Source organism: Bactrocera dorsalis, chromosome 4 (genome assembly GCF_023373825.1).
Source record: "Bactrocera dorsalis isolate Fly_Bdor chromosome 4, ASM2337382v1, whole genome shotgun sequence".
Taxonomy (NCBI): Eukaryota; Metazoa; Arthropoda; class Insecta; order Diptera; family Tephritidae; genus Bactrocera; species Bactrocera dorsalis.
In genome coordinates, this window is record NC_064306.1 from 26,344,086 (window position 1) to 26,371,619 (window position 27,534).

At 37.3% G+C, this 27,534-nt stretch overlaps 1 protein-coding gene across 8 annotated transcripts in view; it reads left to right on the plus strand.

Moving 5' to 3' along the window:
* Nucleotides 1-27,534, plus strand: part of LOC105223255 (uncharacterized) — a 76,376-nt gene that overhangs the window by 25,960 nt on the left and 22,882 nt on the right. For 6 of the 8 annotated variants that reach the window (XM_049455982.1, XM_049455979.1, XM_049455977.1 and 3 more), the window contains exons 2-10: nucleotides 9,942-11,454; nucleotides 14,773-16,416; nucleotides 18,941-19,026; nucleotides 19,158-19,332; nucleotides 20,837-20,991; nucleotides 21,072-21,169; nucleotides 21,676-21,815; nucleotides 24,224-24,336; nucleotides 26,439-26,570. In XM_049455982.1, coding sequence (XP_049311939.1) covers nucleotides 11,379-11,454; nucleotides 14,773-16,416; nucleotides 18,941-19,026; nucleotides 19,158-19,332; nucleotides 20,837-20,991; nucleotides 21,072-21,169; nucleotides 21,676-21,815; nucleotides 24,224-24,336; nucleotides 26,439-26,570 — 2,619 coding nt within the window. In that variant the 5' untranslated portion in view covers nucleotides 9,942-11,378. Of the gene's footprint in view, nucleotides 1-9,720; nucleotides 11,455-14,772; nucleotides 16,417-18,940; nucleotides 19,027-19,157; nucleotides 19,333-20,836; nucleotides 20,992-21,071; nucleotides 21,170-21,675; nucleotides 21,816-24,223; nucleotides 24,337-26,438; nucleotides 26,571-27,534 lie in introns of all 8 variants that reach the window. The other 2 variants (XM_049455978.1, XM_049455981.1) reach the window with 2 other exon arrangements.

Genomic DNA, 27,534 nt, shown 5'->3' on the forward strand with positions numbered 1-27,534 from the left:
ATTCATTTAATTATGCGGTCATTTCATCAGCGCCTTGTTTATCTTTATTATAATTAAGAAATATCCCAGGGGAATAACATTTATGCGGAATTATATAAACATGGAAATAAATATTTTTTTTTTTTGTTGTTTATAATATCCGTCAGCATATTGGTGTTCATATAATTGTAGGTAGAGTGGCTTTTATAAGTGGATGTATGAAGATTAGAAATATTACAGAAATAATAATACTAATACTATACAATCTCTTTCTTTAATTTGGGTAAGCCCTTAACTAATACTTACATATAATATCTCTAAGGTATACTTAATTAATGAATAATGACTGGACAGAAGAAAACTATACTAGTTACTTCGGAGTTGACAAAGACAAGGAAAGGCTAGCACCTCTACTTCATTTCAAGATAATTCAGTTATCGCTCGATATATTCAGCGAAATATTGTGTAACATTTCATCGTCAAGTGAGAGGTCCTGTAAAAGTTTTGTTTACTTTCGATGACAGTGCCTTAACTTGAATCCCATTTTGTCTCGAAAACTACTTTAATGCTGAAAACATCTATGAGAATAATAACACTTAAGGATTTTAACTAATTGTGACTTGTTAACTTCCAAAAATAAGCCAAACTGCGGAAAATAAAATCTCAACTAGATAACAGTATAACTACTGCTCTCCTAACAGTGCTAATATTAACGACCGCCACTGTAACAAAGTGCTTTTGACTTGTAATCACTGGCACACATACACTCAAACATACGCCTTTTGACTGCCCATTTAATTACGTACGAAATTCTTGCGGCGACGTCGATTGTCGAATTTACCAGGCACTACCACCACCAACAACAACAACAAATTTTGCCACACTATACACATTTCATTTTGGCCATAGCAAAAATTTAAGGCGCAAATAAAACTAAAGCTCGTTAAAAGCGACTTGGGTACTCGTCTACATATCATACTTAACGGTATGCACAACCGAAAAAGAATACAAAAACAAAGCAAACCAAAAACGAAATTGTTGGCCAAACTTTGTTTGATCGCAGCGGAAGGCTTAATTTACTTACTTGTAAACTTTTCGCAGCTTTTCAATGAACATAATTTTTCATGCATTTATTATAAAGACGTTACACATGTATTGTACACACTATACACATATGTATACTTGCATATATTTGTGTATTTGTAAGTATGAGCACACTCAATTGCGTATAAACTTACGGATGTGCGAAACTTAGTATTCTCATGCACATAACATTAGGGTATTACTTAATAACACGCAATATTATATTTATATCAGACAGTGCAAATCAAGAGAAGGCGGGGAAAAAATGGACGATGGACGTGTCACCGGCCACATTTCGGCGAAAAGCCATATCTCATGATCCACTGACCGATATTGACCAATTAACCAATCGATTACAATACAGCTCTTTTTCGTGCTGCCAAAAGCAGCTTTGAAAACGACGAAGAGGTGATGTGTGTCGATTCTCTTCTTGCCCTAGACCCCATTTAACTTACTTTGCCTTTCCTTACCCGTCAAAAATATTTCTCTACAATTTAAAGCTTTTAAGTATTAAATATATCGGTAGAATGGGAAAGGATTGGTGCTCCTGTTTCTTCTTTAGGTCTACTACTAGACAGCTGGGCCACGCGGATGCTCGTCCAACGCTGGGCCAGCACCGGCACCTGTGCGGTTGCAAAAGCCTTCTGGCCCAGTATAGATCGTCGGAGATCTATATATCTCTTAGCCCTCAGTAAGGCTAACCTCTCATTGTTAGTGGGTCTTTTAACAGGCCACTGTCCTATTGGCCTAGATGCGGTAAGCTTGGGAATCTTACCGGATGCCGACTGCAGAAGCTGTTTGGAAGAAGATGCGGTAGAAACAAGCCAGCACTTCCTGCATGACTGTCCCGCTTTTGGGAGGGGGGACACTTGGGGGCGCATACCTTTGGACACCCCACCGAACTGGCGGGTGTTGAAGTTAAGCGACTGTGTAATTATGTATTGGCTACAAAGCGCTTCGCCAATCTGTAAGTCCGAACACGGGAGTTCCTTTTCAATGGCATCACAAAGGACTAATTGTTAGCCTACGTGGGATCTTTGATCAGCCATCTTACCTAACCTAACCTAAGTATGAATTTGTTATGGAGTGATATTGGCTAGGATAATAATTTATAGAATCCATCAGTATTGAGCAGTATATATTTATCGACCTAAACAGCTAAATTTAAGATAACCTAACATTAAAATATATTTTTAATCTTAATCAACAATTTTAGGATTCCACTGAACCCATAACCGAGGGACCTCCGAAAAAAGTTGTCTGGTGGGCAAAAATTTTTTCTCCTCAAAATTTTTTCAAAGCCAAAGCAACAAATAATATTACTAAAGTATGTAGGTGCAGGCCCTTCGAACTCAATTTGCGCTAGATGCACTATTTGCATAGATTATCGTAAAAACTTTATGTTTTTACATCACATTTCATTGATGTGTTTAAACAAATTGATGCACTCAATTAAACGTCCTGGACCTATGTAATTAAACCTTAGTTTTTGTTTTGCCATATTTTAGCCATAATTTTTTCGCTATCCTTCATTTGTTTATAGATTTCCAAATTAATTGTATTGAGCCGTTTATTGATCGTTCCTAGCGGACACAGTATTGTCTTTGCTTTAGATTGGTCAAGAGAGGTTCCTTAGCCTATTCGTTGCAGAAACTGTTCCTGTGATTGGGAACCCAAATTATGGACATATGGAGCCTTTGCTGACGTAAAGGCTAGTTATGGCGCTTATATCCTCCCATAGTTGTTCAGTAGAATACCATAGACCTTCTCTATGCCTAGTCCTACCGCTTGAAAGTTGTAGCACATCAAGATCTCTGCAGTTGTAATAACAAGTTGTAGCGGTAGAAAATATATCTGAACTATTTTCTAGGGCGGGTCCGTTCCGGTTACTTACAGCCGACTACCGTGGGAACGATGATCCTCGGAGTATAGCACAGTGCCTACAGTGTAGTTCATTATGGACCTGTGGGCATAGATTAAAATAGTATCATCCCCTTCTAAATTCACTTCTAGAGGGTACTCTCACTTGGAAGATACTATTGTTATCCCACTTTGAGAGAATATTTGGTAGTCTGATTTAATTATTAATTAATTCGGTTACAAGCGGGTTCAGACTTTCGTTAGAGTTATGGCTCTTTCTGTTCCAACCACCACTCTCATATTATTTTCATTTATTCAAAATTGTTAAATTGGTCAAAAAATTGTTACAAAAATTATCATATTTTCAAAATTATTTGTTCAATTTTGGAAATTCTCAAGTGAATATAACCATTTAACTGCTCTGAAATCAGCAATACTCTCTGCGTCTAGCTTTGCTATCGAAATACTGACTCGTAACTATACCGTTTCAGCACCAACAGAGATGGCTGAAATTCTGTGAAAATGTTTCAAATGTCAAAAGAAGCTCCAACCTAAGCGCGCAAAACTTTTTGTTCCGCCCTAATGCGGATTATTTCAGCATATTGCTTTTTAATATAGTTAAGTACTATGAAAAATTGTTAGTTTGCAAAAGTTTGGCATAAATATATTAAGCTAACTTTAGCGATATTGCTAGTTTACAGCGTTACCAAAAAATTTACCCCTAAAAGTATGCAATATGTTTTTTGTTATTTGCTTATTTCGGGTTTTGCGTTATTGAAAGTGCGTAATGAGATTTAAATTTGTTTTAGATTGTGAATTTTTTAAATTTTTTTCACATTTTGTGATTAATGAGCATATTTCTATATCATATATGTAAATAGAATATATATGCTATCGCATTATCGCCAGCCAGCATGTGTGATAAAAATTTTTGAAAATTGCTGCATTGGTATGCATTGCGTATTTCATTGCATGGCATTTCAATTTAGTGGTTAGGTTGTAATTAAATTGAATGCAATTATTTTTAATGCGTGAGAATTTAATTGCGATTTAATTACCAGCGAAAGATTAAAGCGCTAACCCATGTGAGGGCGTATTTAATGAAAGCGATTTCGCACATAATAATTAAATATTGGTGATTTTCGGGTTTTGCCTGCTTTTGTTTTATTATACCCTGAACAGTTTATTAAGTTTGCCACGAAGGTTGTAGAAGGAAACAGTGGGGACTCTATGAAAAAATATATAAATAAGACTAGACGAGGTGTGTCGCTCTCTATATATACGCGAAGTTTCTGAGTTAACGTTCTAAAATTTGGTCAAGATTATTTTCTCCCCAGACAGCTACTCATTTGTTGGAACCGCCGATATCGGACGACTATAGCATATAGCTGCTATACAAACTCATCGATTAAAATCAAATCCTTGTATGGAAAACTTTTTTAATTGACAAGCTATCTTCACAAAATTAGGCACAGGTTATTTTCCGACATATAGCTACCATCCTCGAACAAATTGTTCAGATCGGACAACTATAGCATATAGCTGCCATACAAACTATTCGATCAAAATCAAATTTTTATATGGAAAACTTTTTTATTTTACAATATTTATATCTTATACGGAAACTTTTTTATTTGTAAAGGGTATTATTGCCTCGGTACAACCAAATTTATGCTTTTTCGTATTTTATTTTGGTTTTAATTGCGCTTTATGCAGTGGCATAGTGCCGATCGCCATCTATCGACGCATTGCCATTAGCATTGCCATTAAATAATGTTCGCTGATATACATATTTATATATACAGTTAACGGTAAATAAATGAGTAAGCACTATTTAAGTATCAATTTATATATAGGCATGTGCGTAACTGTATTTTCGTAAGTTGTAGCTCCTCATTCTCACTAATTGGTTTAATTATTTGCCCACTTTGCCACAAATCCCTTTTACTTATTCATACACACACACAAACACCAATTTACAAACATATTTAACCACTCACAGTTATAAGTGTGTATTTGTATGAGTAGAAGTGCGCTTTTATGCTCACTCTCATAACCACATAATTGCCAATTAGTGATTAATGTGGAAAGTGTTTTCCTTGTCCTTTATATGGTTGCCACTTTGTTTCAATGAAGCATAACTGTGCAAGCTTACATATTGGCTCTTTCTCTTATTTAATATTCAAAATTAATATTTATTACATTCACATGCACGAGCACTCACACATACAAGTATATATACAAATACATATGTCGAGTCGAATTTTACCGTGTAAATGCTTGGGTTAATTGAATTCGTTTGGCTGCTGACAAAATAGTTTAAGTTGCAGTAAATTAATGCCGATGAACTCGGCTCGTATTTAAGCTCGTTTGGTACATGTCATGTATACAATTTAATGTATTCAATTATTGCGTAATGTGAAATTCGAAATCTGAGCGAGTCACGCATTCAAGCAGACAAGCATTACAACTTGTTGTTAAAATATAAACAAATATTTTAATTACACTTAAAGCGAGCACCGAATTTCAGTGAGCGCTAACCTCGCTCGGACAATTCAGCATTCTTTCCCACTCTAGCAATTTTTACTGCTAGCATTTTTCACTATCAGTGTTAGACTTCGCTTGAAGTGCTAAATTTTAATCAAACATAGACATCTGATCAAATTTGACCTAGACTGATTTTTTGAGAACAAAAAAGAAAATATTTCACTTTGGGATTTTTTTTTTGTCAAAAACAAAAAAAATGTTTTGTAAAAGAAATATTTTTGTAAAAAACAAAAAAAAAATATTATGTAAAAAAATTTTTTGTTAAACAAGAATTTTTGAAAAATTCTAATATTAAAAAAAAAACCTTTTGTAAAAAGAAAAAAATTATTAAAAAATATTTTGCAAAAAAAGCTCAGCTAAACATGCCACTATGTACATATATCAAATTTTCCATACACTTATTACAACCTCAACTGGAAAGACTTTTAGTGCCTTCAGCGAATTTGGGCTTTTCGTTTTAACTCCATTGGGCTTTAGCTGAAGCGCCATTCGCTAGATGGTTGAATAATTTCGAATTCATATGCATTGGCGCACTTCATATACAAAACATTTACTTTGGTAAAAATTTTGATGTGTTGAATTCAACCATAAAACATGTTGAGAGCTTCTTCTTCTATCTCTTTCATGATCAAGCTTCGCAAATAAAATTGAAAAAAGGTTATGCTAATCTAGGAAAAAAGGTTTTATTTATTTGGTTTTCACACGAAGTTTATATGGATCAGTCCCGGTCAATTTTAAACTGTCAACATAAAAGACATGCATACTTGTTGGAGATACAAAATTTCTTCCAGTTATAGCTGTTAAACCTACCCTACAAGTAAAAGCGCAATAGATTCAATACATTTGAGGTAATTGTTTAATATTCATCGAAATTTATTTAAAAAATATCCCATAATTAAGGCTTTTTATGAAATAACTGCGTAAGACCGGTATCTGGATTGCATAGAGTATTCATCAAGTATTCGTCAGTCTCCTCATATGTATGTCAATAAAGAGCGTCTCAAGCGAATGCTGCGCGACCCTTGTGTTTCCTACCGGAATACTTATCAATTGTCCATATGTTAAATGGTTCCAAAAGTACTTTTTACTGCGTCATACTAAGAATTGGATTCGTTAATGTCCACCTAGGTTATTCGCTTTGAATCCGCTGGACTTCTTTTTTTTTTTTGGGAGATAATATCATTAATCTATAGCAAAATCGTTGATCTACAGTAAACCAACAACGGCTGCCTAGATACGAACAGAAATTTATTATTCGCAATGCTTGTGATAGACAATACGGTCAGTACGAATAGTTCTGCAAAATGAGAGTTACTTATTAATGAAAATATGAAAGCTGCGATAAGGAAGATTTATACTATAAATCTGCTCAAAAAGAATTCACAATAACATCCTTATAATTTGGGATTGTTCAGGGTTTTCCAATAAGAAGGATATGAAAAACACTAATTAATAAGGAAATTCAAATTCTGTTTATTTAGTGTGAAGTACAATCGATACCATTAAGTTCTGAATATAACATCATTCAAATGGCCTACTCGAATTCTTTTGCAGGAACGAATTCGATGAACCCAATTTTCGAATCTTTTTTCCACTAAGTCAAGTCATATCTCATGAATAGCACGTTTACTACTGAGTTCTAAAGGTTAACTAAGAACTAATCTAATGGTGTTAAATCACTTCTTGGTGGCCATTAAATGTTACAATTTCTTAAAATAATCGAAACTCCAAAATTTTCGGTTAATTTGGTTGTTACACATACTGTGTGGCGCGTATCCTTGTTGAAACCAGATTTTTTCAAGATAAACTTCTTCCAATTGCGGACATAAAGTTGGCTGTCATCGATCTATACCGCTCCCCATTGACCGTAACAGTGTCAGCTCCATTTCGAAAGAAGTAAAACTGCCAATTTAGGTGAATGTAATGGTTGTTCATAAATAATTTGTGAATTTTCTTCGCACCAGAATCGACAGTTTTGTTTATTTACTGCACCATCGCTCTAGTTTTCAAGTTGTTTCAAGGCAAACTCAGAAAATTCACGCCGTTTACGTGATCCAATGGCTTCAGTTCTCGAGTAAGAACAATTTTTTTGTAGTTTCAGACAGTCTCAATGCTTGAAAACGTCTTGGAAGCGACAAATTACGGTCTTCAGCAACAATTTCCTGAACAGCAGCAATATTATCATTATTTCCAAGGGTTCTTTGCCTTATTGGCACCTGAGTATTATTTAAAAAAATGTACGTTAGAAATTTTCAACAATTCGGCGAATAGTGAGCACAAGTAGGCGATTATTACAACCATAAAATGCCCTAAAATCTTTAAAACGAAATTAAGTAGCATTTCTTCTGGCTGAATATGTTGTTGTTTTCACGGATATAATTTTGGAGAGAAACCAGTACGCGTCATGTATCTGACGAATCGAATAAAGCTTATATAGATCAAGAAATGAATGAAAAGAAATAAAGAGAAAGAGAAATCACATAAACCATTTTCTATATGTGTATGTATGTATATGAAAATTACTTCCAAGCTAATAAACCGATTTTAGTAAAGCTAGCATACTGTGTCCAGTTTGATCCAACTTAAAAGATAGAATCGACTACTTGTATATATCAATTATGCTAAAAGTCAAATCGATTCATAAATAAAAAATAATTATCTACTTATATACATCAGCATAAGTTCCAAGCTGAAAAATGGCTAATATTATAATTTTGAGTAAAATGCCAAAAGTTGAGAAAAAATTCAACCTCAGTTATCCCTCGAAGCATTGCACAGAACATTCTAATAGCAACGATAAACTTTTCAGTGGTGCTAGTGAAAAAAGGGGTTTGACCACAAAAATATCATTGGAATTATTCTTGAGCCTCCATTTTGACTAGGAAAGAAGGCTACGGTTTCCCTTTGGCTTAACTTTAGCCATGTCTATAAATAAGGAAAAAATATCAGTTTTCTGGTTGGATCTTGGAAATTCTTAATTTTTTTTTATTGACAAGTTTTTTATCAAATATTTTCGAAATTAAACCTCAAACACAACCAGTGTAAGGCTGTAACGTTTTCGTTTTTCTATGTAAAATATTTCCACTGTATTGAATTGCTGATTTTAACATTATAGCCACAGCGACTGGGGTCGGATTTAACAGTAAAACTATATTTCTATACCCAAACAATTGCACTTACACAAGCACTAAATTCCCCTCGCTCAATTATGTCCTCTCTTAACTACCCTGTGCTCCTCTTGAAATTCAACAGTGCAAAATATTTTATTTGTGAAACCTCAGAGAAAACGACAAGAAACCCTCGGTCCAATAGTTGCAAATATTTTCCAATATAAAGCCTTGCATTTGCATAGCAGATGTTCCATAATCTCTTCTTCTTCAAATATTTGCATAGAATATATTCTATAGTCACTTCTTTCTCAACCTACTGGTCATTTCCAAAATAGTCATTGTGTGGTGTTGCCAGTCTGCTGACATGCCTGTCAATTAGAAAGTGATCTGCAAGCCCTTCTACTAGAGTTCATATATTATTTCGCATATTCCATATATTATGCCATGTTTGACAGCTTGTTGAGCGAGTTAGAGATTATCTTTACTAATACTCAGCTACAAGTAGCCTGAGACATATAATAACACTCTTTTTCGGGTTATAGTTGTAGGGTGGTGTCTACATAGACTAGTTCAACTGCTTCACACTTATCTGGATTATTACTAAGTCACGGTACCCATTACAGGCTTATCGTGGATAGAATGTGAGATCCACCAAGAGATCAAAGCCTATCTTTCCTACCTTTCATTAAGCCCTAAGAGATTTTAGTGAGTTCAAAGCCATTCAAACACATTCGATCTTGCCTAAAACTATGCTAAGCAAATTGTCTTCCAAATCAATTCCTATTTTCTATACAAGCCAAACAATATCTTATTTTTATTTCCATCAAGACAGCCACATCAACTAGCATTTCTCGTCTAAATGACAATAAACGTCTAAAATAATAAAATAAATAGTAATATACAACGCTTACCTGGGATTACAACACAAAACCACTTAACTGTAATTGACGAAATATGCTCTGCAAACGTTTAACACGATTATTAGTATTTCATTACACGTCAAACAAACATACAAACACACACACATTATATAACTAAACATCCATATATTAGTAAGTGTGCGTACATAAATTATATAACTGTAAATGCCTTAGCCAATTTATTTATGCCAATCTTTATTTAAATGACGTGCGTAAATTAGTCAGAACACACAAAAAACGAAACGCCCGTATAGATGAGCGCCATAATTCCTGAGATACTTTCAGCAAGCTGAAGGAGTATTCACACACACACACAAACTAAATGAATAAATGATTAAGTGCTAAAGTGAATGAATGAATGAATGCTTGAATGGGGAGAGTAATATATAAAGATATACATAAATAACAATAGATGAAATGGACAAATGTCATTCATTCACAGCGCCGAAGTGTTGGTGGCAAGTGTAAAGAACAATCGAAGACAAAAGATAAGAAGAGGAAGCAGCAGCATAAGTAGAGTACTTAAAAGAAAAAACATTGCAGTGCTTTGTGCTCAAATAAAAATAACAAAAACACAGTGAAAAATAAGTGGTAGTCGAGCAAGGCTGAGAAGGTGGGAATAGCCACCAAAGTGGAGACATCAAGTGTGGTCTCATCGGTGCTAAATTAAATTTATACCATCGAGCGCACGAAACAGACGTTATCCGGCCGCCCACTGCGGTTAACACAAAAGGATGCGAGAATAAAATAAAAATAAAAAATAAGTAAAATAAAATAGGAAAAATAAAAATAACAAAAACGAATAAAATAGGCAAAACAAGACGACGCAGCAGAACGTAGAAGACAAAACGAATGGGCTGCAAGTCCATGTGGGAGCCGACGTGGCAGTCAAATGTAAATGGAACACTCATTGCCGCTGAGCCGAGCGCAGCGCAGCGCAGACAACAATTCACAGTGCTATCGGTGTGGTAGTCGGTCTTTAACGGCCTGTAACCGACGACGACGATAGCATTGGACGGTAGGCGTGGGAGCGACCAACCGCCGACGAAGCAAATGTATAATAAATTGCATGAAAAACTCAATCATTACGCCAGCAGCAGGGAGCTAATTTAGTTACACACATCACCAGCTAACAGCCAGCCCACAGCCTTGGCAAGCAGCAGGACCAACCTATCAACCGGTCAACTGCTGGTTGGTGATTTTGGGAGCTCAGATTGAATGACTTGTTCACACTGTGGTGTCGCAGCAGCAGAGGCAGAGACAGCGACAGCAACAACACTGTGAATTAATTTCATTCACAGTTCTCATCAACAACAACAGCAACAACAAATCCATCTTCAACAAGAACAAAAACAGCAACAACACATACTATTATTATTGGCAACGCTGTTTCATTTGCATTTGCTTGCAGCCACCAACAGCTTGAGGAATAACCAAAGACACAACGCAGTTGGGGTCTGGTGCAAAGGAATGATCGTATTAGTCGCCGTGGCAGGCAAAGTGACGGTACCAGTAAGACAGCTTATGCCATAGTCGCCTTGGTGTCACTTTAAGTTGCCGTCAGTGAAATAGCAACAAATCACTGTCAAAGGGCTCATTGTCAGTAGTGTGTGTGCATTAGAGTCGGTCGAACTTTGCAGACTCTATAGTTTAGTTTCGGAGTAGTGGCGCGTAGGCTAGCGTCCGCTTGACGTTCGGTCGCTTGTGACATTTTGTGACAGTAAACATCTGGCTGTTTGTTGTCCTTCGTCGCTTGTCGTTCGTCGTTCGCTGTGCGCCGTGCCAACGTCATTCGTCGTTCGAAGTTCGAAGTGTACCCAAAGGCGTTTGTTCGGGCGGCTGTGGCGTTGGGTGGGTGATGCCAACCCATTGAGAGCAAATGATGAAGCACAAGGGTTCCAGTTATTGCTGTCGCTGGTTCACACTTTTCTTGCTCGCCATGGGCATTGTTCTTGGTAAGTAGCATTCATTGTCTTTGTATTTTGTAATCATTATTTGTTTTCGCCCTTTAATGGATTTGCTAAATATCCCGCTTAACTGCTGCTTTGTTAGTCATAATAATTAAAAGTAATGAAGTACAATTCTTGGTATAATAAAGTTTGTCATCGCTAGTTTATTGGTGGGCATTTAAGATAGGCGTGATTACGGACACGATATGCAACAGATAAAATAGTGCTTAGGGAAATGAGTTCGTAGTCAGTTCAATTGAAATTCTTGATTTATATTTGTAATTAGTCAATTATAAAGTAACGTGAAGGTATAAACACTTAGCCGAAGGATATTACGTAACCGAATTAAATATAAAGAACAATGGGCTAAGAACGGGAAGGTTATACCTGAATATGAAAACTATAACAGAACCTTAGTTACGATGGTGGAAATATTATTTTAAGAATTTGTCTTAATGAACGCAAACTTACCATCTTTATAAGCCTTCATAGCAAACGACAAAATGAATTTCGAATTGGGTAAGGTTGCTTAAATTTTATGATAAGTTTTCAATTTTTTATTTCTTTGACAATTTTTTTTTATTTTGCGCCAGCAAAAACATGGAAACTAAAGATTTTAATTTCTTCTCCTATATTAGCGTAGACACCGCTTACCTGGTTATAACCAACTGGAGATATCAAGTGCAGCCAGGTTCTTCTTCACCTGGCCTTTCCAACGGAGGGAAGGTCTTCCTCTTCTTTCCACGGCTAGTACTGCGTCTCATACTCTCTGAGCTGGAGTGTTTTCATCCATTCGGATGACGTTAACTAGCCAGCATAGCCACTGCCTTTTAATTTGCTGAACTATGTCAATGGCCATAAATCTTCCGCAAAACTTTTCTCTTAAAGGTCAACCCATCAGATGATGTCAAAATCCCAACATTCGCACAAATAGCAGGACGGGAATGAAGGGGGACATGTAAAGTTTGGTCTTTTTTTTCAAGAAAGGACTTGCTACTTTTCAATTAATACTGTTCGACATATCTATGTCGGTTCTGCGACCATGTGACTGAAACGCCAGAACACATACTACTTCATTGTTCTGCAACAGCAAGAGGAGTAAAGCTATAGCGACAATGGCTCCGGTGAGAGAATTAAACCCAGAAGCTTTACTATGTCTCTTTGGTTCAACTGTGATAAATGAAGTGTTTCGAAACCAAGAGAGGGTACAATAGACCATATATCGCACTATCATATATATTGATATATATTGATATCTTTATGAAAGACTTCGCTTTATACCAGGTTGTTCAATAAGTTTTGTCGTTTGATAAGAAAAACAAAATTTTACGATTCAAAATACGCTTTATGAGTCAGTCTAATCTCCCTGAACATTAATACATTTGCTCCAACGATCCTCTGTGGATCCCATCCCTGAAGTGAGAATCCTACAAAATACGCTTCAACAGCCGTTATGACCTCTTCATTTGATGAGAAGCGCTGATCACGTATACATTTTTTGAGTTCTGGAAAGAAATGAAAGTCGCTGGGGGCCAAATCTGGTGAATGCGGTGGATGCTCCAACAATTCAAACTTTAATTCATGGCTTTTACCCATTGTCAAAATGCTCTTGTGACACGGTGCATTATCCTGTTCAAAAAAGGATTTTTTTCTTCTGCAAACCGGGTCTTTTTGCACGAATTTTTTCCTTTAACCGGTCCAAAAGATTGCAATAATATTCAGAACTAATTGTTTTATCAGTTTGCAAGTAATCCACAAACAAAATACCACTCGTATTCCAAAAAAAACTGATGGCATAACCTTATTGGCCAATTTCCGGACACAAACTCGTTGCGAAGCCGAACAACAGGTTCACACCACTCTTTAGCTCTAGCACTCTTGTTTTGATTCAAGATCATGGTGATAGACCCAAGTCTCATCCATAGTGATGAATCGATGTACAAAATCCACTTTATCCTTTTTAAAACGCTCTAAATGTTGCTGAGAAAGTCGCATTCGAATGTGTTTTGTTCCATTGTTAGCGAATGCGGCACCCATTGTGCACACAGCTTTCTAAAATCTAAAATTTCACTTAAAATATGGCTCAAACTGCCTAATGAGATGTGTAGAGCCTCTACTAAATCTCTCTCAGTCAATAGGCAGTCTTCCAAAACCATCATGTATTTTGGCTACGTGCTTCACGTAGATCGTCTTCAATGCTTGTACGTCCACGTTTAAATTCATCAATCCATCTTTCTACTATGGTATTTGTAGGTGAACAATCAGTATACACTTTTAACATTCGTCCGTGAATTTCCTTTGGTGCTCTATAACACCTTTCAAAAATAAGAATTTTATCACTGCGCAATATTCAATTTTTTCGATTGTAAGAAAACACTGCGCCACGGCGACACTAAATCGCTTGTAAACAAGGAATGAATTGACAGATTGAAATGAAACTTCACACACGTTCATATGAAGAGAGTATCAACAAAACAAAATGCGTTGCTAATAGACTTTCATATCTGGTAAGACCAAGATTCACACATGTAAATATTGAACCAGACAAAATTCACATATTTAGTCCTCACTTTAAGCAGGTCGCCCTGTACATTTATTTTGCCCTCCTTGGCCAAATCAAAATGAATAATTTAGTTGTTATGCAGTGCAATTGATTTAAATTCTCGCCATATTGACTTGCAAATAGCATATTTTCAAAGCTAAACTAATACAGGAAAGGTGGAAGGAAGCATAATAAATGCGTTTATACAAATATTTGCAATTCTCCTTTGTTGCTGCGCTCTGCACTTAAATTATGGTTGGCCGAAGCCAGCAATATTTACATTCTCTCATTTCCTTGTACTTACAACACAACAACCAAACATTTTAACATGGTCAAAGCAAAAATGAAAAATGTAAAAATCGAGAGTGTGTGTGTGGTACACAAATACACGCATATTTTTAGATATATTGCTCGGCGGCAGATAAAAGGGAACGTGTCACGAAACACTTGCTCGTTGAGATAACAGACAAGCTACAGAGTTGTGCTGTGGGAAAATAGCCGGAAATTGCCATTGAACATTTGTTCGCCGGCACCTGGCCGGCTCTTGCTCTTGCACTTGCTCGTGCTCTGGCTGTGGCTTTTGCTCACCTGTGTATTTTGCTCTGTTTTGCTTTTGTTTGTTTTTATATTTTTACAAGTCCGCAATTTTTCAACATTTCATTGCCGCAAAGTCGTACAAATTGTGCACGCGCACACACTCACACACTTTTACTGGCAGTAACTGTATTTTATGTATTCTCACTCGCTCTCTCTCTCTCTTTCCACCCACACATCTCTTCTAGTATCGCCAGATATACACACGAATTTTGCTGACAACAATAAACAAACGACAACCAAAGGAACAACCAAAGGAACAACAGCAACCACAACAACAACAATAATGTCAACAACAACAACAACAACAATGCAAGCAAATACAATGCGTACAATGAAAATGCTAGAAGCAATGGGTTTCATTGACGGCAACAGGTACAATGTCAACGATAAGAACGACAACAACAACAACAATAACAATAATCTTAACAACTACCATTCAAATATGTTGATTGCCAACAGCAACAGGAACAGTAAAAACAGCAACAAAATGTACATTAGTGCACCGAGCAAGCAAGAGCTGTGGCGTCAGCAATTGCAGCAGTTAGCGGATCGAGCGTCGCCGGCGGAGAAGGTGGAGCAGGAGCCGGAGCTGGAACAAGAACTAGAGGAACATATGGTTTCAACGCCTCAATCGATGACAATAATGGTCGAAAAACCCACAACAAGCCCAGCAGCAGCAGCAGCAACCACAACAACAATAAAACCAAAAACAACAACAATAATCAATCCAAAAACAATAGCAACAAAAACGCTAAGCGTCAGCACGGCAACAAAGCTAGCCGCAAGTAAACCGACGACGACCACAATTACAATAGCAACAAGCGCAATCACAACGCGACACAGTGGCAGCACAATAAAGTTGCCGCCTGACAACATGGCCAATATAAATGTCAGCGGCATAAATGCGAGAGGCACAGTGATAAATAAGCAACAGCTTCAAAGGCAAAACGAACAGCAACAACTACAACAACCACAGAAGCAGCAGCAACATTGGCAGCATGAAAGACGTCAACAACAACAACAGCAACCGCAACACGCACAGACCCTGGTTGTTGTTGCTGGCAATAGAAGAGCAGAGCAACCGCAAAAGTACATCGGCCATACTTTGTCAGGCGACAGCGGCAGCACGCAGGCATCCGCAGCAATGATTGTGGCAACGCCTGTGAGGCGTGGCGGCGAGTTGGCGAATGTGACAGCTACAGCACAAACGCAAATAGCAATCAACGGTAAGAGCAAGAGCAGCAACAGCAACAACAATAACCGCAATAGCGACATTGTTGATGGCATTACAACGCCAATAACTGCAACAACAACAACAAGAATAACAATAGTAGACACATTCATAATAACGCCAACACCACCACCAACAACAACAACAAAAACGCTAACAACACAAAGCAAGCAATTTGAGTCAGCGCGCATTTTATACGATTACAAAGCAACCGACGCCACCGACGACTTGAAGCGCACGACGGAAACGGATGCGCAAATGATTGTGGCAGGGCATGAGGAAATGGAAGTGGTTCGTCAATATCAACACAAATTTTCCAGCTCATACTTAGACGCCGCCGGCAACAAGGACCACGCTGCTGTGGCGCACTACGGCAACACACACAGCTTTGCGGCGCTCGTACAAATGTCGGCGAAGCAGCAACAACAGCAGCAAAGGCAGCAGCAGCAGCGCAATCGCTGGGTGCGTCAGGCGGAGGAGGAGCCGATAGACAAATGCCGCAAGTTTAATGAGGGTGATGCGGCAAAAAATGAATTCTACAGTCCCGATTATCCGAACGATTACCCAAAGAACATCAGCTGTACACGCGTGATTATAGGTAAGTCGTCGGGAGTCGTGAGTCGAGAGTTGAATGCGGCATGTTGCATGTTAAGAATTACGCATACATAACTCATACGCCCCGGGCGCCAAGGTGTTGTGTTAACGTCGTTTCGTTCGAACATAAAGCTCACGTGTATACATAATTGACAAAGCACACGCCACACACCTGCCGTTACAATAAACGCGCGAACATGAAAGCGAAAGCTACAAGTATATATATGTGTATATATATATGTATATATACATATATATGTATAACTACACATATGTATATATATGGTTGTATATACGCCTGTCACGTTTAAATATGTATAAATCCCATTTTTTATTCATGAGTTGCTGTTTGTAGTCACAAGTGAGGGGTGAGGGGCTTGATAAAGGTTCGCAGCGTTGACTAAAAATTTTAATTTTAATTTAAAAATTTTAAATCTTTTCATTGCGCAGTTACTTTAATAATCGGTAATTCAGTTGGAACAATTTGGATAGCCAATCTCTAACAGGACTTTCGAAGAAAGATTTCTGTCAGTAAAGAAAATTTTTCTGATTATTATTATCTGAAATTATTTTAAAAATCTTATTTCTTAGATGAAAATATCTAAGAAGGTTATGTTGCCATTGCGATCATATCAACCTTGCCAAAGTCTAATAGCTCCATGGACCTTTTATGTTTCGCTCTGTGTCATAAGACCTTCTCCAACACACACGGGCTGAGCCACGTTTACTGATTTTGGGAGAGTCCCAAAGACACAGCGCCCGAGTGCAAGAAGACAAGGCAACACTTGCTCATTCCCACCATTTTAGGATTTGGGTAAAGGTGCTTTTTCTTCAAAAAACATCAGCCTTATATTTTCCGACGAATCCGCTGTGGCCAATGTCCAGATAAGTTTATTACGGATTTAGTTTGATTTTACAGCTAGTGAGGTCATGCATTCCTTGACTAGCTTTGGGCTGGCTGAGCTTTGCTATAGATATATAGATATATACCTCAAATAAGACGCCACCTCTACAGTCGTCTGACAATATGAAAGAATAGGTGATAGAGAGCTCCCCACAGAATACTTACCCTCCAATCTTCTCCTTGAGCTTCGATCCATCCGTGAAAAAAAGCTCAATGCGTCTTTTTTCCAGCGACTGCAATTCCTCAGAGGTATGTACATATGTACGAAGAGGAGATACCGCTAGATGTGCGTACAGCGGCGCGGTAGTCCAAGTTAGGGATGCAATCGAAATGAGAGTGGATTTCGAATTGATCCCAGCGGGTTTCCCGAAATCTGACAACAACCTTCGCAACTATGTATATGCCAATGGCAGTGACATTCTTGGTGTTGTACGTAATGCACCACTGATGCCAATGATAGTCGCTCGTTGAACATGTTCTAACTATTTGGCAAGTGGGGCTTCACCCAGTGCCCTCGACCAGACAAATACACCATCGATCAGTATTGGCTTAACTGTGGTTTCGTAAGCCAAATATTTTTAAGAACATTGTGTGAAATTTTCTAACCAAAAAATTTTTTGTTTTTTTTTTTATTCACAGGTGGATACAATCCCTTAAACTATATAAAAAAATATATAACAGTGGATGTAAAATTTATTTCAGCCATTTTTATGTACACACCAACAATTTATACTTTTCAGTTTTAAAAATTTCGAGAATATATTCCATTCCAATCTCTCTATCACACCTAGGTAAAATCTTCTTCTTCTGAATACTGTCATATAATCCATTAAAACCTTTAGCCCGCAACTAAATCATTTTGAGATTTTCCTAAAATAAGATTCAAATTACTCGTATTAATCACAAACTCAAATAGTACAAGTATATATTCGTAAAATAAACATATTATAAAACATGTAAGGAAGGGCTAAGTTCGGGTGTCACCGAACATTTTATAATCTCGCATGATAAAGTGATAATCGAGATTTCATTATCCGTCATTTACATATTTTTTTATTTCCTGAGATATGGTTTTTGGTCCATAAGTGGGCGACGCCACGCCCATTTTCAATTTTTAAAAAAAGCCTGGGTGCAGCTTCCTTCTGCCATTTCTTCCGTAAAATTTAGTGTTTCTGACGTTTTTTGTTAGTCGGTTGACGCACTTTTAGTGATTTTCAACATAACCTTTGTATGGGAGGTGGTCGTGATTATTATCCGATTTCTTCCATTTTTGAACTGTATATGGAAGGAAGCTCAGATACACAAAAATAGACTCCTGAAACAACGCGATTCTACAAATGCATTATCGGAAACAAGACCAAAATGTATTACACTTAAAGACACTAGCAAAACAAATTATCCAAAGATTTATTTAGCCGTCCAAGTCTTAACTTTTCAAACGAACCCTTGTGAGTCCCCCCACCTGTGGCTATACACACGGGTGTTGTTACACGTGAGCTTTTGAGCTGCTGGCGTTTACTTCCACCGATTGGTTGCTACATTTTGTATCACTTTATCTTATTATGTGTGTGTTTTTTCTGACGTTTTATTTTTCATCTTTACTTTGGCTCTTTGGCTCCTGCAGCGCCGCCAGGACAGATAATCCGTTTAGATTTTCGTAATTCATTCCACATTGAAGCGAAAGAGGAATGCAAATTTGATGTTCTCGAGGTAAGAGCACTCAATTATATGGCTCATTTGCTTGTATAAAGTGTTAAACTGTAGTGTAAATACTCGTGCTTTATATTTCATTCTCAATCATATATGTATGCTTTATTTCGTTTGTGTGTGTGTGTGTATAGATACGTGATGGCCAGTATGGCTTCTCGAACTTGCTTGGTAAATTTTGTGGCACGGATTTTCCACCGGAAATCACATCGAAGGAACGTTACCTCTGGCTACACTTTCAATCGGATGAGAGTATCGAGTATTCGGGTTTTACAGCCGTTTACGAATTTATGGATCGCAGTAAAGAAGGTGAGTTAATATCAACGTAGTTAAAAGAGCTTAAGTTATTAGTGCTTCGCATAATATTTATGCCCTACACGATAGCTTTTAAAACTGAAATACCCAAAATAAATAAATAGTTATTAGAAACAAAAACTCGGAAACAAAGACTCATCAAAAAATCAAAAAAGAATCGAACTCACCTCTCCGTCGGTTTCAAAGCTGCTTTCGACAGCACGAAAAGCAACTGCCTTCCCGCAGCGATGTCTGAATGTGGTAACCCCTTGCGGGGTTACGGATACGGTTATGTAAACTGTCTTTGAGCAATAACAAAAGCTTTGTCAGAAACGAGGTTCCTGACCGGGTGACTCACTATCAAGTGAACCTAGTCCTGGAGAAAATAATTCGAGCTGCAGAGCTGAATAGATAAAGGACAATCGTCTAAAAAAGTATGTATACTGCACCCGCCGTACGCCGATGATATTGATATCGTTGGTCTCAACATCCGTGTCGTTAATTCGGGTTTCCCTAGACTGGGTAAGAAAACGAAGTAAATGGGTCTGGTAGTGAATGAGAACAAGACGAAATATCTTTTGTCATCAAACAAACAGTCGTCAAACACTCAACTTGGCTCCAACCTCACTGTGGACAGTCATAACATCGAAGTTGTAGAAAATGTCGTCTATCTTGGAACCAGCGTTAACAACGTCCGTCCCGAAATCCAACGCAGAAAAACTCTTGCCAAAAGGTCTTACTTCGGACTGATTAGACAATTGAGACGTAAGGTCTCAATGGACGAACAAAAACCAAACTCTATATATGGCATAAACGATAACAACATCTAATGGGTTGCCGTTAGGAGCTTTCGAAAGAAAGATTTTTCAGAAGATCGCATTCGATGGAATGATGGGATGTATGAGATATACGACTACATGGACATAGTTCAGCGAGTTAAAAGACAACGGCTACGCTGGCTAGGTCATGTTGTCCGGATGGACGAAAACAGTCCAGCTCTGAAAGTATTCGACGCAGTACACGCCTGGGAAAGCAGAGGAGGAGAAAAACCTCTACTTTGTTGGAAAGACCTATTGAAGAAATTCCTGGCTACACTTGGCATCTCCCACTAACGTCAAACAGCCAAAAGGAAGAACGTCGCTGTGTTCTAAACTCGATGTATGCCAATAAGGAAGAGGAAGTTCCTTTGAATGAATTTTGCGCAATATATCGGTTAATATGTGAGATATTGTATTATAATTATATCAGCCATATCCGTTTGCATATATCCGAAATAGTCTTTCAGTTTTTGAGACATCGATCAGAAACTTCGCACACGTTCTTCTCTCCTGAAGCAGCTGCGTAGTTGTCGGAATCGTCGATATTAGACCAATATGCGATACAACCGACATACAACGTAATTAACGTTTTATCTTATTATTTTAAATATCTTCAATTTATATATATTTAAATATTTAAGTGTATTCTTATTCAGTGCTTTCTTATTTCACCTTAATTGTATTAATTGCTTGTTCAACAGCTCCCACCACCGATCTGAACTGCACAATAGAAAAGTCGGGTTTCGAGGATTTCGTCAACTCCACCGATGTGCCCGAAGACATTCGTGATACTGTGATTAAAAATCGAGTGCCGTTAGATTGCATTTGGCGCATACAGGTGCAGGAGAACTGGAAGGTTAGCAGCGACGCCAAGCACTACAATTTGATTAAAACTAATTTCTCGTTTTCTTTTGCTCTCTTTTCTGGTATTTGCAGATACAAATGAAATTCGTGGATTTCCGTTTAGTCAAACCGAATGACTGTGAAGCGAATTTCTTGGACATATTTCCCGAACAAACCATCATGCCTCTTAGGTGAGTAAGTAATAGGCGAATGGAAGCATTTAACGCGCATTAGTGTGTGTATATGTGTGTCTGTGTGTTGGCAACATTTTACTGTCGTTCTCGCTCAATTTGATTGTGGCCACAAAATCACGACAAACTTCATTTAACATGCAAACACAAGCAGCATAAAAACCATACAACCGTGTGTGGGTGTATTTGCGTGTCTGCGTGTGTGTTTGTGTGCAGATAAATGCATAGCTTTCAATCATCAATGTCACTTTTACTATAAAATTACAAAATGACAAACTCACACTCGCTGACAGCGCAATATGACGAATGTGTGGGCAGATGTGTGGATGTATGTGTGTGGCGCCTTTCACTTTACTCATTCAGCGTGACCAATCAAAGACAACAACAGCAACAAATGTTGTATTTATGCAGCTATATGTTTTATATGGCGTCAAAATTTGTTTGTTGTTGTTGTCTTTGTTATTTTTGCTTGCTATTTTCAGCAAATCCTTATTTTTTACTCGTAGAAAAAAGAACTTTTGCGGATCTGCTGGTGAAGGCATCACATCCGATTCGAACACGCTGAATATTCGTTTCTTTGCCGAGCCAGCGGCCATCAATTCAACATTCTCCATTTTATTTACGGCTTTTCGAGATAAAGGATCTGGTAAGTGCTGACCAACAAAACCAAGAAAATAACAAAATACGTAACCAATGCCTAAGTTCGGGTGTGACCGATCATTTTATACTCTCGGGACAACCAGAAGTTTCAGATTCGTATATAATAATTAGCAATTTTCTTATTATCTCTGAATTTCAATACAAGAAATTAGACATATGAACTGTATACACACATATTTGGTGGCTAGGTCCCGGATTTCGAAAATTTTTGGGATGCATATAGAGTCGCTTTAAAAAAAATTCATAGAACCAATCATTACAATTCCGGCCTTGGTTAGGCAGCTGTTCACAAGAAAGGCGGTATGAGCCGAGCCGATGTCGTGGTGTCGGCTGCGATGTCTTATCGGACCCGATTGAGCTTCGTTTCAGTCTCTTGAGGACTTCCACGTAAAACTTGGCGTTGACAACCTCACAACTTTACAGCAAGTGCGGAGTAGGATAGATAGGATAGATACCGAGAGGTGAAGAAGAAAGTGGGACGCAGATAAAAAAGAGAGAGGCCGAAATGTTAGAGTACGAAGAGCTTGACTAGCTAGCTGACAGGGGTAATACTCGAAAATTCTACAAAAAGATGTGCGACTAACTAAAGGTTTTAAGACCGGAACACACTCTTATAAAACCCGCCGTGGTAATCTAGTAACCAATGCTGTAAAAGAAATACGCCAGGAGAAGGCGAACTCGATTCCCCAATCGATGACGATACAGCAAGCGTACCATTTCCCAGAGATGTGGAAGTTCTAATAACAACTACCCATTAAAAAAACAACAAAGCGGTCGAGCTATTTAATCACGGCGGTGAAGAACTGATAAGGAGGATATTTTGTAAAATATGATCGGATTCAGATCGGATCGGATTGGAATTTAAGTGTACTCTGCCCAATCCACAAAAAGGGAGACCCCACAATCTGCGCCAACTACCATGAGATAAGTCTCCCAAACATTGTATATAAGGTTCTATGGAATGTATTGTTTGAAAGATTAAAGCCGACCGTCAACAAACTGATTGGATCTTATCAGTGTGGCTTTAGGCCTGGAAAATCTACAACTGACCACATATTTACAAGGCGCCAAACCTTAGAGAAGACCCGTGAAAAGAGAATTGACAAAAAACCAACTCTTCGTCGATTTCAAAACTGCTTTTGATAACACGAAAAGGAGTTGCCTTTATGCCACTATGTCTAAATTTGGCATCCTTCCAAAAGCCTCGTCAAGATCGGGAAGAACCTTTCCGAGCCGTTCGATAGCAAAAGAAGTTGCACGCAAGGCGTCTCGTTCTCCTCTCTTTTTCAATCTACTGCTGAAGAAAATAATTCGAGCTGCAGAGCTGTATCGAGAAGACACAATCTCTTAAAAGAGTGTACAGCTCCTGACGTACGCCGATGATATTGATATCATTGGCCTCAACATCCACGCTAACGTTTTGCTTTCTCTAAACAGCAAATGGGTCTGGTAGTGAACGACAGCAAGACGAAATATCTCCGGACATCGAAGTCGTAGAAAATTTCGCTTATCTTGGAACCAGCATTAACACCAAAAAACGTCAGCATCGAAATTCAACGTTACGAGTTTTCGATAGAAACGTTCTGCAGAAGATTTATGGTCTTTTTCTCATTGGCAGCGGTGAATATCGAACTCGATGGAACGATGAGCTGTACAAGTTATATGAGGACATTGACATAGTTCAGCGAATTAAGTGACCTCCAGCTCTGAGAATATTCGACGCAGTACCCACGGGGGAAATACAGGAAGAGGAAGACCTCCACTCAGGCGGAGACATCAGGCGAAGAAGGACTTGTGTACACTTGGTATCTCGAATTGTTATTAACTTGGCCATAACCGCGTAAGTCGTGTCTACGCCGTTAAAGAAGAAGAACACACAATCTTCGAACAAGCTGTTCAGATCTGACATTCAAACTAGCCGATCAGAATCGGAGAAAAATTTCATAAAATATTTGTTCCCTTATTAAGTAACCTTATTTCGACTTGAGGAGTATCCATAACAAACAATGTGGCTAACAGAACATTTTCCGATAGATGAAAACCATTGATCGGTTATGCTTTCAAATTTAATTTAGGTATACATATAGTAAAATACAAATTGATATAAGAAATTCACCCGTAAACCAGACTTCGGTGCAGCTGAAGATAACGTGTTTGTTGGTTAGCTTTTTATGGATTCATAGAAATATAAACATGGCTTTAAGATTTTGATAGCGTCGAATAACATCTTGCGGGCTAATAAACGAAATTATGACCAAGCGATATCAAACAAAAAGTTTGTAAACCTGTGCTAGTATTTTTGGTCTTTATGTCTAGATATACGATTAATAGTGCATCTTCCAATTCGATTTATTTTTGATATTATTAACTTCTTCTTCTTCTTGTCGATACTAGGAAGTTGCACTGATGAAGAATACGATTGTGAGGATGCCACATGCATTGACCGCAAGCTCAGATGCAATTCACGTGACAACTGCAAATTTCGTTGGGACGAGGAGGGTTGCAATGTAAGTGATTTCTACCAATTATTACTTTTTCTCGCTTAAATGCTAGTAGTTCAAACGTCGAGTATCACAGTTGGACGCATTTTCACATACATAATATATATATATACATATATATATATTAGGGTATCTGTTATTTCTCGAAGTGATATATTTAACAATTTTTTGATCTTTGGTCTGCATAAAAAAATCAACTTGTGAAATACTACATACCCTAATGTGGCATATACATACATACATTTTACATATATCGTATATATACATGCGCATGTTAAAGTCGTACGTGCTCCCTTATGTTGACAGCAATTGCAGTGGGAATTGGTCAAGTTTAGCACTTAAATGGAATCGAATGAACTATCAAGTGACTGAAATGGTGAACGAACAATGAAGCTATCAACCTGTCAAAGTTGTAAAGTGCGCATGTTGTTATTGTTAACTGCACTTAATGGCACATATTTTTATTATAAATGCAGCTGTCGAACTGACAAATTGACAATATATAAGTATAAGTTTAGAGAAGAATACTATGAAATATGTTTGTTTGGAAGAGAACTTGAAGCTTTTCACTAGATATCAAAAGTATGTAAGTTTGTCGCTTATAACTTTTATTCCCAAAAGTTCAATACAAAGTGGGAAAGAAAGAAATATTTCAAATTACATATACTTCGATTGAAGTAGTGTTTAGCTACTTAAATTCTGGGAACCTTAAAGAAACCAGTGAGAAAGTATTTACAATAAATGCTGTCGCAACAAATCACGCTTTTCCCAAAGGTAGAGAGAGTGAAGCCTTTTGATTCTTTATTTGAGAGTTTAGCGAAATTTCGCATAAGTTTAGTGCTGAAGATTTCGCGCACATATCCGGAATACCACCTAAGCTCGCTTTATTTTTAACGCTATGTTATTCATCACAAACTCAAATAAGCTAATCTAAAATCAAAGTTATTTCCCATGTGTGGTTCTCTATAGTCTCATTTTCTAATTAACTTCAACTGAATCAACCTGTCTTGTACTTTCATATGCATAGCAGTATTTGTTGTAGAATAATTCTATTTTTGATAATTTTTAAAAGACTGGGATCCAGCTAGTGATCCACAAACATGTTGTGAAACTCATTTAGACAAACATAGCAGCCTAAAGCCATCAAAAAACATACGAGAGCTTTTACACTTATCTTGTTTTTGAAGAATGCTTTATGGAGCCTTTAACTACAGGTTTTTTTTATTAGATTGATTATCCGATTTTGATTTCTACAAGTATATCTCTGACATTTCTCTAAGAGAGGATATAGTAAGAGATTATTAAGGATTTTTAAACGTTTCTTTCCAATCTTTACCCCTTTTGGAAGTCATTGGTGAGCACTGCTGAACCAAGTAAAAAAATAGTTGAAGATATCTTAGATAATCGCATTTTTCTTAAGTTAAAGGCATAATATATAAGAGAAGAAGCGACTTTATTTCGTAAGCAAACTGACTGCAGCGCCGGTAATCCCCTTCTATAAACCATTAAGTCAAATTTGACCCAGACTACTAAAACAAAACTACATTTTCACGTATTTTAATTCATCGCATTCATAAATGCTCTTGAGCCAATACAGAAATGCCAAAACTTAATCCAATTTTCCATACTCTTGTTATAAGCCCCGACGGGGATGGCCTTCTGTGCATTCTGCAAAATTTCGTACAGGTTCATTGATACGTTTCAAACTCAAAACATTAACCAAGGGCCGGTTGAGTTGATCCATAGGCATAACGATTTTCAAACTTATTAAGCTCGTTAACAGAGGTAGATGAACGACTCTCATGAACCGTGTTTCTAATTCAAATCTCAAAGTCTCCAGACTTTTCCCGACGTTACCAAGCAGCTGTCACACAAAACGACATACGGTGATCAAACTTCGTACGAACATAAAAAATTCGTTTATCGGTTAACGCGCACAGTTTACATGAATTACTGGGTCAAAAATCTAATAATATGAGCATGCAGCTTTGATATATAGTATACTCGTAATATCATATTTACATATAATATATACAAAATTCTTCTTATTAAGTTTGCTTTACATATCCCTAATAATTTCAAATATTTTTTTCTATATTTAATAATAGAAAGAGACCTCGGAAGTATCTGAGCACATTTACATTATCATGGTTGTATTCGGTCTAATCTTGGGTGGCATGATTTTGACATTCCTAGTGAATTGCATACGCAAGATAATGCATGATCAGAAAATCATACGGGTAAGTGCAAAAAAGTAAATTTTATACGCATATACAGGGTGCGCCATCTTTTAGGTTAATTTGAAAAAGATAATGTTTTTTTGGAATATTTAAATAATCGAACTATTTCTCGAAGACTAAATAGATTAAGTGGTCACCTCTATTGACCCTAGCAAAATGATGAAACTTTTTTTATACCCTTAACATGGCATATTATGTTTTTCATGAAGGTTATGTAGGAAATGTCGAAGGCCCTATAAAGTATGTAAAATGATCACCGTCCCTCTGTACGTCCGTCTACGGTCTGTATATATGCGAACTGGTCCCTCAGTTTTTGAAACACCGTCTTGAAAATTTTTACACGATCTTTTCTCAGCAAGAAGCTGTTTATTTTAGAATCGTCGACATCGGATCACTATAGCTATAGCTGGTACACAAAATGAACAATTGGAACCAATCAAAATATGTATCTTTTTATACCCTTTTATGCTATAGAATGAAGTACCTGTGAAAAGAATTATAGCTTCGATGTTCTGTGGGCAAAAAATAGTAAGACTTTTTAATTTAAATTTCGCACAAAAATCCATTCAACGAAATATATATATTTTTTCTATGTTGGCATAACTGTCCTTGACTGCTGTTCCAAATGTCACATTAAAATAATCATTAGTGTTTGGTATAGGCTTGTCTATCGGAAGTACATAAAGTGCATTTGGCGATCTTTACGATGAGTGATCAAATTTCTGGTGTCATTACATTCGGAATACTGGAAAAAACTCATCAGTGATAATTAGTTTCTCGCGATCAAGTGTTTTAGATTGGTACAAATTATTCAAAGAGGGTCGAGCAGGCGCTGACGACGAACAACATCCAGGACGGCCATCAACCACAGCTGATGATCAACTCGCCAATATAATAAAATAATTGGTGCTTTAGAATCAACGATTAACAGTCAGAGATCTTACTGGCATCATTGGAATATGGG